This window comes from Aquarana catesbeiana, linkage group LG07 (assembly GCF_042186555.1).
Source record: "Aquarana catesbeiana isolate 2022-GZ linkage group LG07, ASM4218655v1, whole genome shotgun sequence".
Classification (NCBI taxonomy): domain Eukaryota; kingdom Metazoa; phylum Chordata; class Amphibia; order Anura; family Ranidae; genus Aquarana; species Aquarana catesbeiana.
This window is the reverse complement of record NC_133330.1, coordinates 78,752,780-78,765,000: the sequence shown is the minus strand read 5'-3', so window position 1 is coordinate 78,765,000 and position 12,221 is coordinate 78,752,780. Positions and strand designations below refer to the sequence as shown.

The following is a 12,221-nucleotide window of genomic DNA, read 5'->3' as shown; positions in this document are numbered from 1 at the left end:
TAACATGTATTTTTTTTGCACTAGTTCAATTATTCTATTTAATGTACACCATTTTTTTTCTCTTTTTGGATGGTGTGAGGTGCCGGTGGTCTTAGTGTTTGTTAGTGGGTGGATTGAATATTATTCAGAGCAATTGTTCATCTTCCCTTAGCCCAGTATACAGTATGGGCTCATTTCCACAGGTGTAAATTGACTCTCAGTACGTTTTACATACAGTCATCTAGTACATTTTGTCATACAAATCTTTTAGAACAACTCAGCCACCAAGTCATGGACCTTGTGTATCTCCAGACTAATTTCTGCCATTCCCACAAGTCAGTCATATTCAAAAATTCCTTAGAAACCTGTGAATCATCTTTAATTTTAAATGTATTGTACATCGTCATATTTTCTTTCCAAGACTTGGCTATATTTGCTTACATCTGCAGTTTAAGAAGAGAACATCCTAACTGCGAGAAAGATCCCCATTGCTTCAAAACAAATGCCATCCAATTCTTGATAGGGTCACAATGTAGTTTTAGAAAAAGTGCAATTCTTCATAGGCTTCTTTTCTTTTCTACCGACGTTTGACACAACAAATTTTCACAGAGCTCAGAATTCTTAAAATATTACTTTGCCATAAGCTATGTCTGCATACAAACAATTACATCAAGTATAGTCACAGGACTCACCTATGCTTGCTCTACAGAATTGATCCTGTGGGTGATATGGCATACAGCTGCATGCCTCTGTCAGCTCCTTAAGGGTTAAAAGGAACACAGTGCCAACCAGCAGTGTGTGCGAGAACGGATTCATGCTGGGATACAACTTGCACCTCTAGCCAAGTAAATGAGTTCCTTCACAGGCGTCTGAAAACTGATTTCTTATTTCCATGGTATGAACCCCTCTTATTTATGGACAGACACCAGAGGCCCCTCCTTCCGAGCACAACATGACGCCAATCCCAGGGAGAAAATCAACCATGGCAGTTTTATTGCTTTCAGCCTGTCAGTCAAATGTCATTAAGTGCTGCTAACATGTGTTCTAATACTTCCCACTAAAGTGTGCATTCTTGTAGTAACTGAAGTCTTTTCTGTCTACAGAATTTATTGTAAATGACTCCAGTGTAATGGGGCATAACCAGAAATCACAGGGCACCATAACAAAAATGTTAATGGGCCTCCAATAGAAAAAAAAAAAAACATATGGAGGTAAGTACCAATCTGTGGAGGCAGAGGGTGGGTTCTTCAGCTTGCCATAGACTGTTAGATTTATTTCATTCAGCCTGCAGTCAACAGATTTCTCTATCCATGCTAAACAGCACAGATGGATGAATCTCCCTGCATGGCTTTGGTATTTTGACAGCTGTCCACATTGTCAGAATACCTGAACAGAGGCTGCAACTAATTTGGTCAAAAATTTTCCTAAACAACTTCTGTCAAACGGAATCAGAATCAAAGAGAAAGAAAAAAGGTCCTACTACCCCAAATCATCTAAAAGTCCTCCTGAACTGTTGGGTGCACGGTAAGCAGTCACTGCCAACATGATAATAGAAGATGATCCGCAACTCCATACATGCTCTTAAATCCTTCCAAATTTATTGATACTCCATAAAAGACAGATAAGTACTATAGATGTCATCCAATACATTTGGAAAGATTTAAGAGCATGTATGGAGTTGCAGATCATCTTCTATTACTCATCAGGATTCCCTCAGTTTAGGTCAGCTTTATTCAGTTAGGGGGTTAAAGTGGTTGTAAAGTCTCAAGGTTTTTCCCCTTAATGCATTCTAAACGTTAAGGTGAAAAAACCTTCTGTGCTGAAGCTTCCCCCCAGGCCCCTCCTTTTTCTTACCTGAGGCCGATCCGATCCAGCCACTGTCGCTCTCCTCATTGAACAGATTGATAGCATCAAGAGCCATTGGCTCCCACTGTTGTCAATCAAAAGTTGTGACATGGGAGTGGGGGGCAGGGCTGAGTTCCGCTGTCTATATCAGGTGGGGGCAAGAAGAGGATTGGGGCTGCTCTGAGCAAAACGATTGCACAGAGCATGTAAGTATAGGTTACATGTTTGTTATTTTTATAAAAAATCAAAGCTTTATAACCATTTTAATTTACAGCATGGTATATCGAATGAGGCATTGCAGAAAAGGGAAACTATGTGATGATGGGCATAGAATAGACATAGAAAAGCCCCATAATGAATGTCGAGACCATCGTGGCACTGCAAGATCGCAGTGCATTGATGGTCTCGCCGTTCATTATGGGGCTTTTCACGGGCGCTCGAATTTCCCACAAAAGCCCCATAATGTTCAGTATTTGGCGAACGGGCCGGGGGAACACATGATTTTCGATTTGAACTTACGGTCGACTTGAACATCGGGCTCATCCCTACACATGAGTAAACAAATTGTACTGGCCCTAAACCACCACTTGATACATATAGGTGGGACAGAACACATTTTAAATAATTGGCACCGCATTGCACCTAACCTGCATGCTTTGGCCAATCACAGCGCGCTCTGCTGTGAGAGCCATGATTGGCCAAAGGCAGGGTGCTCAGGGGGCTGAGTCCACGGCCCACACTATGTAAGGCTGCTTACATGGCAGCCGTACATAGTTTTATGAATGAGAGCAGCAAAATGAAATTTGTAAAGGAAAAAATGTCATTTAAAACTGCTGGCAGCTGTAATGTATTGCCTGATCCCAGCAATATAAATAAAAATCATTGAAAAAAACGGCATGGCCCCCCCCAGTCCATTACCAGGACCTTTGGGTCTGGTATGGATATTAAGGGGAAACCTGCACCAAAATAAAAAAAATGGCGTGGGGGTCCCCCCAAAAGCCATACTAGGCCCTTCAGGTCTGGTATGGATTTTAAGGGGAACCTGTGCCAAAATGTAAAAAAAAATGGAGTGGCGATCCCCCCAAAAGCCATACTAGGCCCTTCAGGTCTGGTATGGATTTTAAGGGGAACCTGTGCCAAAATGTAAAAAAAAATGGAGTGGCGATCCCCCCAAAAATCCATACCAGAACCTTATCCGAGCACGCAACCTGGCAGGCCGGAGGAAAAGGGGGGGGACGAGAGAGTGCCCCCCTCCTGAACCATACCAGGCTACATGCCCCCAACATGGGGAGGGTGTTTTGGGGTCCCCCCTAACAAGGGGACCCCCAGATCCCAGCCCCCCCCTATGTGAATGGGTATCAGTTACATTGTACCACTACACATTCACCAAGAAAAGTGTCAAAATGGTAAAAATGACAGGAGACAGTTTGGGACAAGTCCTTTATTAACAAATAAAAATGTCCAGCGATATCCATTCGTCTTTGATCACAGCGCCGATGGACCCGAGAAAAAAAAACAACGTAAAAACTCTGCCTCAATGGGAGGCATCCCGTGATTGAAGGCTTTTTGCATTGTTAGCTATTATATAGCTGAGGGAGGGGCCACCCAGTGACGTAAACGGGTGAACCTGCCCCCTCTGTCGTTACATGATGTCACATGATGTCAGAAAGGGGGGGGTCACCGATTTACATCACCAGGTGGCCCTGCCCTCAGCTATATAACAGGTGTCATTGCAAAAAGCCTGCAGCTGCGGGACGCCTCCCATTGAGGCAGAGTTTTTCAGTTTTTTCTTTTCTCGGGTTATCGGCGCTGTCATCGAAGATGAATGGATATCGCGGGACATTTTTATTTGTTAATAAAGGGCTTGTCCCAAACTGTCTCCTGTCATTTTTACCATTTTGACACTTTTCTTGGTGAATGTGTAGTGGTACTGTCACGTACCTTTGAGGTGAGCCTGACGTGCAGAGGGAGACCTCTCGTATGGCTCTGGTTCCGGGATCACTGGAGTGGAAACAGTGACCCTCGGAGCACAGCGGGGTAGGAGAGCCTGCAGGTTTCGCTTGACTGAAGATGGAGTCCGCTTGGCGGAGACAGGAACAGGCTTGATTGCTGCAGATGCAGGAACGCTGAGAAGTAGCAGGCAGGTGCGCACAGATGCAAGACTTGTAGGCAGATGCACATGGATGCAGGACTTGTAGGCAGATGCACACGGATGCAGGACTTGTAGGCAGATGCACACAGATGCAGGACTTGTAGGCAGATGCACACAGATGCAGGGCTGCAGGCAGGAGCAGGGTCAAACAAGCCAGGTCACAGCAGCGGATTAATCAGACAGAAGCAGCAGGCAGAGAATGGTCAAAGTCCAGGCAGGATCGGCAACAGGAGATCAAACAAACAGGAACACAGAGCAGGTCAAAGGCAAGCCAAGGGGTCAGGATTGGAGACAGCAGCGAGGTCAGGAGAAGCCGGGTAACACTGGAGCAGATGCAGGTTCAGGATCGGGTACAGGATGAGCTGCAGATCAGACAGCAAGGATGCATTCTGAAGAGGCACCTTTTAAGGATCACTGGGCGCCAAAGCTGTGTTACTGTGCGCGCGTCCGCGATGTGCGCACGCACATGCGCACTGGTGCACGTCTATTCACTGCTGAATGCCTATGGACTGGAACAGATCCCAATGGACCCATGCACCCGCAGCCAGTTGCAGAGCCATGCGCAGTACGTCCATGACAGGTACAATGTACCTGATACCCATTCACATAGGGGGAATCCCCTTGTTAAAGGGGGCTTCCAGATTCCGATAAGCCCCCGCCCACAGACCCCCACAACCAGGGGCAAGGGTTTGTGGGGAAGAGGCCCTTGTCCCCATCAACATGGGGACAAGGTGTTTTGGGGAGACCCCAAAACACCCTCCCCTTGTTGAGGGCACGTGTCCTGGTACGGTTTAGGAGGAGGGCTGCTCTCTCGCCCCCCCTTTTCCTGCGGCCTGCCAGGTTGCGTGCTCTGATCATTTTTTTTGGAGCGGGGTTCCCCTTAATATCCATACCAGACCTGAAGGTTCTGGTATGGATTTTGGGGGGGACACCCACAACATTTATTTCGATTTCGGTGCAGGGTTCCCCTTAATATCCATACCAGACCTTGAGGGCCTGATATGGATTTTGGGGGGGACCCCCACACATTTTTTTTTTTTAATTTTGGCGCGGGGTTCCATTTAATATTCATACAAGACCCAAAGGGCCTGGTAATGGACTGGGGGGGGCCCTTTTTTTCAATGATTTTTATGTATATTGCCGGGATCCGACAATTCATTACAGCCGCGAGCAGTTTTAAATGACATTTTTTCCTTTAGATTTTGTAATTTTGCTACGATACTGTTCTAAACACAGGAAAGATGCTCTACTTTACAGGCATACTAAGGACACCCCCAGGCACGATATTTAAAGGAATATTACATTTTTATTGTTTCACTTTAAGCATTATTAACCACTTATGGACTGCCCGCCGCAGTTTTACGTCAGCTGTTTGAAGGAGGATATCGTTGTTATGGCAGCAGCTAGCTGCTACAACCCCGGTATCCCCTTCCTCACCGGGTGGTCCAATACAAGATAAAAGTGGTCTCTGAGGCGAATTCGCCACAAGATCACTTTTATCAGTGGCGGGAGAGGGGCCCCCCGCCGTGATCGCGTCCTGTCAGTAGCTGGGCATTGAGACAAGTGAGAGGAAGATGGCCCCCACCCGTCTCCATACAATTGCTGGGCGGAAGCGACGTCAAAACGTCACTTGCTCCCACAGCTATTAAAGGGCCATTTTTTTTAAATAATTTTTTTAAATGACATTTTTTTTTTTTTTTATTGCATTTTAGTCTAAATATGAGATCTGAGGTCTTTTTGACCCCAGATCTCATATTTAAGAGGTCCTGTCATGCTTTTTTCTATTACAAGGGATGTTTACATTCCTTGTAATAGGAATAAAAGTGCCATTTTTAAAAAAAGAAAAAAAAAACAGTGTAAAAATAAAAAGTAAAAGGTAAAATAAATAAGAAAAAAAAATTTTTTTTTAAACGCACCCTGTCCTGACGAGCTCGCGCGCAGAAGCGAACCTATACAGTGTTCAAACCACACATGTGAGGTATCGCCACGATCGTTAGAGCAAGAGCAATAATTCTAGCCCTAGACCTCCTCTGTAACTTAAAACATGCAACTTGTAGAATTTTTTAAACATCATCTTTGGAGATTTTTAACCACATTAATACAGGGCATTTCACCCCCTTCCTGCCCAGGCCAATTTTCAGCTTTCAGCGCTGTCACATTTTGAATGACAATTGTGCGGTTATGCGACATTGTACCCAAATTAAATGTTGATAATTTTTTTTCCCCACAAATAGAGCTTTCTTTTGGTGGTATTTGATCACCTCTGCTTTTTTATTTTTTGCGCTATAAACAAAAAAGGAGCGACAATTTTGAAAAAAACACAATATTTTTTACTTTTTGCTATAATAAATATCCCGATTTTTAAAAAAAACTACTATTTTTTTCCTCAGTTTAGGCCGATATGTATTCTTCTACATATTTTTTGTAAAAACAATCACAATAAGGGTATATTGATTGGTTTATGCAAAAGTTATAGCGTCTACAAAATAGGGGATAGATTTATGTAATTTTTATTATTTTTTTTTTTTTTTTACTACTAATGGCGGCGATCTGCGATTTATATCCTGACTGTGACATTGCGGCAGACATATCGGATACTTTTGACACTAATTTGGGACCATTGACATTTATATAGCGATCAGTGCCAAAAAAAAGCACTGATTACTGTATAAATGTCACTGGCAGGGAAGAGGTTAACACTAGGGGGCGCTGAAAGGGTTAAATGTGTGTCCTAGGGAGTAATTCTAATTGGGGGTGGAGGGGACTGATGAGAGGAGGAGACCGATTGGTGTTCCTATATACAAGGAACATATGATCATTTCTCCTCTCCCCTGACGGGACATGGGTCTGTGTGTTTACACACACAGATCCACGTCCCTGCTCTGTGATAAGCAATCGCAGGTGCTCGGCGGACATCGCGGCTGCCGGACACGCGCATTTGGTCCCCAGTGATGCGGTAAGTGTGCGTGTGCGCCCTCCACAATGCCTGGAAGCCAAGGACGTCATATGACATGCTACTCATGTGTAGCTACCCCTAACCTTCCATGCTGTTTTAGTGCTAGTTAGTTCAGTGATAGGTGGATCTGTCCTGTTTCTTCCATGTTCCCCCAATCAGTGTTAGTTCTTCACAGAATCAGGGCTTAGGATGGTCACTGGTCATGACCATCATGTCCGCGATGTGTACATTAATGAGGAAAAATTGAACTTGAATGATTTTAGCAAATGGTTGCAATATTATAAAGAGTGAAAAATTTAAGGGGGTCTGAATACTTTCCGTCCCCACTTTATATATATATCTGCAGCCTCCCCAAGAAAGGACAACAAAGTGTTGTCCCAAAAAAGTGCGTAATGAAAATGGCACTGCAAAAAAGTAATATGATAACCCCTCTGATCCAAGGAGGATAACAGACAAGGGTTGGTAAATGAAACCCTAATATAATGAAAATTTAAATTCCAAACACATGTGAAGTGCAATACACTAAGTGGTGTAAAAAGACTTCTAATAGATGAGAGAGCCTTTCTCAACACAAAACATAAATCAAAAGAAAATAATAATTATCAAGTAATAAGTGAGTCCTTAATTATAATATGGAGTGTCCAAAATAATGAATTGAAAAAAATCTGTGAGTGACTGATTTAAGGATTATATATGAAACATATATGACACTATAGAAAAACAAGTCCATATAGCATTATAAAAAATCCTTTCAATGTCCCATATGTATATTTCCATAAAAGTGCTGCTATGCTAATATCCAAAAATAAACAACTTTATATCCTCTTCCGTGCAAAAATAAAGTGACTTCTTGTGCAAAAATAAAGTGACTTCTTGAGCATAGAATAAGGTGACCAAGTGCATCCAAGCAAGGTGACTTCTTTTGCTCCCCCTCAAGTATGTACACTCACCAGAAGCCCTCAGCCCTGCAGGGGTAAAGAGCGTATAATTAGATGCTTGACCAATCCGGATGTTCCCAGAGTGCGAAGGACTTTCCTAATGCGAACCAAAGTATGTACAAACTGGCATCCACATGCAATCAAAAATGGGCATCCATAGCGTAAATCCGATATAAAATATGTTTATTGATATATTGGGTAATAAAAAGTACTATGGTTTAAGAAGTGGGGCTAAAAACACTCTGCCCCATCAACAAGAATGGCTGTAAGGTGACCAGTTTCTCTGTCTGGACGGCGTGCGTTCCACAGACTGTATCAGGCAAACCGGTAGTGGCCGGATGTGACGTTGATGTTGATGTGTACCAAGTTCCGCCTTATGTTTTTCGTCACCGAATCATAGCCATCTTGGTACACCTCAAGTTAATATATAGTAGCAAGTGGAGGCGTCAACACAGGCTGGAATCAATCACGCTAATAACAAGCACAAAGGCCGCAACTGGCAAACCACTCGGTAGGCGTGTATAACAGACGTAAACATGTAATAACCGTCCTTATTATATAAAGTTGTTATTTTTTTGGATATTAGCACAACTGCACTTTTATGGAAATATACATATGGGACATTGAAAGGATTTTTTTACTGTTCTTTGGATTTTTACTAATTTTTGCTAATAAAGACGCCTTTTTCATGGAGTGCGGCAGTCCAGGATTTCCTTCCTTCTTCTACACATTTGTGCAGAGCCAGCCTTTTGATAGTTTGTAGTAGGGCGGGAGCACTTGTTCAGGTGTGGAAGCTTTGTGAGCGGTATTCCTCTCTCATCTTGTCTGTTATCCTCCTTAGATCAGAGGGGTTATCATATTACTTTTTCGCAGCGCCATTTCCCTGTTCTCATTACACATTTATCTGCTGATTGTTAAACTTTCTGAAATACACATATTGCTATTGTGGTGTAGGATCTGGGCCTGCGGTCTCTCCATGACTCTCTTTCCTTCTTTCTCTTCTTCCCTCCCTATTTTTTTCTTTCGTTCTTTCTTTTTCTCTGCCTTACTTTCACCCTCCATCCCTCGTTCATCTCAGACTCTAACCACACCCCGTTTTAGCCAGGCTCCCTTTAAGCCACACCCAAATTTTCGTTAAAACCCACACCCATTTTCGCTACTGTGCACTTTGTGCGCCGCATTTTTCTTTCCTCGCTGCGTCCCCCCTTCAAATGAATGCCCTGCCCCCTAATTATAGCAAGACTCCGCCTACAGACAAAAAAGTGCCCCTATACATTTTTTTTGTATGTTAGCTTTTCTATTACACCTTATCACACATAGTTATTCCCTTAAATATTGCTTTTGCCACTTCTATGTTTGTTGGACACAAGAGCTAGACTGTGAATCAATTTCATAAAATATACTTTATTTGCATACTCTATTAAATTTTGCAAGTCTGGAGGTGCAGTTATAATTACTTTCAGTCACAGCTGGTCTCTTTCTTGAGTGGAGAAGCATAAAATACAGTATATTAAATATGGTGAACTTTACTTATTGAACAAACAGGATGGACTCCTAATGAGAAGAGAAGAGCACCTTACACCAGTTTATAGATAGCTGACCTTCTGATAAATGCCAGATTCTCAGTGTAAAAATGTACAGTCAGACCTCCATCAGCGCAGCCCCCCAGATGCAGTGACATCTGCTGTAACTTTTAAACAGAGGCAACAGAAAGGCTTCAACTATTTGCTTGCTGTGCTAGGAAGTGCATTAGATGATGTCATCAGTGAGAGCCTGATAGAGGAAGCAAATAGTGAAAGCTACAAAACAACAAAAAAGAAGACTTAGTGCATTACCATAGCAAGGTCCATAAAGACATGGATGAGCGAGTTTGGGGTGGAGTGACTTGACTGAGTCCTGACCTCAACCCGATAGAACACCTTTGGGATGAATTTAAGTGGACACTCTCGACATCAGTGCCTGATCTCACAAATGCACTTCTGGAAGAATGAAGAAACATTCCCATAGACACACTCCTAAACGTTGTGAACAAATGCGCTTCTGGTAGAATGAAGAAAACCTTCTTATAGACACACTCCTAAACCTTATGGACAGCCTTCCCAGAAGAGTTGAAGCTGTTATAGCTGCAAAGGGTGGGCCAACTCAATAATGAACCCTACCGACTAAGACTGGCATGCCATTAAAGTTTATGTAAAGGCAGGCATCCCAATACTTTTGGTAATATAGTGTAGTTAGGCTGCTAGGCTAAATGTAGTTTTTGGCTTCATTGTAGTAATTGGAGCAGTGATCTATTGGTTTTGTCTGTTTAGGGTTTTCTAAACTGGGTGTTTGATTCCTCCTTCCTGCCTATAAGAGAAGCTTCCAGAGTATGGGCAGGGAGATTCAAATGGCTAGCATGAATATTTATTGGGCCCCATCCAATCCCTGAAAAAAGGTGTCTAAAAGGTGGCCGGGGAGGTGATAAATGTCTGGGAGGTCTAAGAAATGTGTTCTTTCCTATGCAAGGAAGGTTTCAGTTCTCTTGGGGCTGCTGCCCCTGGAGGCAGCATTACTGAGTCAAGGATGAGGATTTAGTGTGAAGACTATCCTATTGAGTGCTGATCTAATTTTGGAGTATCCTGTGACCCAGGTTTACCCTGTGCTGTTTTAAGTTCTTTAGCATTAAATTCTAAAAAGACATCCCCTAGACTGACCCATTATTGTCGATGTGCATGGGACTGTGCGTGTGGCTGGCAGCCTCTGTACTACTTATGGGGAACCTGTCTGTTCTCAGTGACCCCTCTGGCATATTTTAAGAAAACCCCATCTCTAACCTTTAGTAGTTAAATAAATAATTATACAGTGTAATCTCTTGCCCAGTTTACAGTTTACCCCCTAATGATGAGGCCATTGTTTGTGATATGCCACTGTGTTATTTTAACTGACAATTGCGCGGTTGTGCTACACTGTACCCAAATAAAATTGATGTCTTTTTTTTGCAATATTATTACAATATTACTTACTTTCTGCTATAAAACATATCCAATAAAAAAATGGAAAAAAAAATCACATTTCTTAATCAATTTAGGCCATTGTGTATTCTGCTACATGTGGTCAAAAAACCCCAATAAGCGTATATTGATTGGTTTGCGCAAAAGTTATAGCATCCACAAACTATGGGATAGATTTATGAAATTTGTATTTTTAAAAATTTTTTTACTAGTAATGGTGGCGATCAGTGACTTATAGCGGGACTATGGACAAATTGGACACTAAGTGGCACTTTTTTGGGGCCCGTGACACTAATACAGTGATCAGTGCTAAAAATCTGCACTGTCACTGTAATATTGACACTGGCAGGGAAGGGGTTAACATCAGTGGCGATCAAAGGGTTAAATGTGTTCCCAGGGAGTGCTTGCTAACTGTGTGGGGGGTGCTTGTACTGTGGGAAGGTAGAGATCCGTGTTCCTGCTTAGCAGAAACACAGGATCACTACCTTCCCTTCTCACAGAATGGCGATCTGCCTTGTTTACATAGGCAGACCGTTGTTCTGCCTCTCTCGGGAATGATTGGTGGGTCCCGGCGAACACGATGATTGGTTCCCACTGTGTCCAATCACAGTGGGAGCAGGTCGCTAGTGGCACGCGTGCACGCCACAGACCTGGAAATGCAGGATCATGTGCAGGTACATGATCCTGCGCAGAGGAGCAGAAGAGTTGCTTTGCCACCATATTTATACAGTATATGATCGGCAAGCAATTAAAGACATATTTTTTCACAGTGACCATAATAATATTGTACCAGTAACTTATTAACATTTTCTAGTTCCGGGGCAACAACACCCAAAAATGTTTACAGAAGACCTTCCGCCAAACCCTAACCTTGGGCATGATTGAATTCAGAACAGAGAACAAGAACACAGCAACCTTTTTAAAAAAAAAATAGTATTTTTTACTTATAAGAATGAGCATATTTCACTCACATTGTTTAAGAAGTACAATGAATACAATATGTTTCTTTTATTAAAAAAAAAAAAAAAAAAAAGCTATTGTTTTAATGCATGGAGGTTACTGTGCCCTTGTCTTCTGTTATTCTTCTGGATTTAGTTCATGGGCCACCCCAGTCCTGTTTAAAAAGGTACTGCAAGAGTTAGGCATTTAAAGATTTACCTGTCTAAAGTCTATACCATTACTTTGGGAATCTAGAAGTGCAATTGTAACTGTTTCCTCTGAAATGCAGGATCATGTGCAGGTACATGATCCTGCGCAGAGGAGTTGCTTTGCCACCATATTTATACAGTATATGATCGGCAAGCAATTAAAGACATATTTTTTCACAGTGAACATAATAATATTGTACCAGTAACTTATTA

At 42.5% G+C, this 12,221-nt stretch overlaps 2 protein-coding genes across 2 annotated transcripts in view; one reads left to right on the top strand and one right to left on the bottom strand.

The window, feature by feature from the left end:
- TIMP4 (TIMP metallopeptidase inhibitor 4) overlaps positions 1-906 on the bottom strand; it is a 57,054-nt gene extending 56,148 nt beyond the window's left edge. The window contains exon 1 of the mRNA XM_073592360.1: positions 672-906. Coding sequence (XP_073448461.1) covers positions 672-795 — 124 coding nt within the window. The 5' untranslated portion in view covers positions 796-906. The remainder of the gene's footprint in view (positions 1-671) is intronic.
- Positions 1-12,221, top strand: part of SYN2 (synapsin II) — a 446,027-nt gene that overhangs the window by 338,037 nt on the left and 95,769 nt on the right. The window lies entirely within an intron of this gene.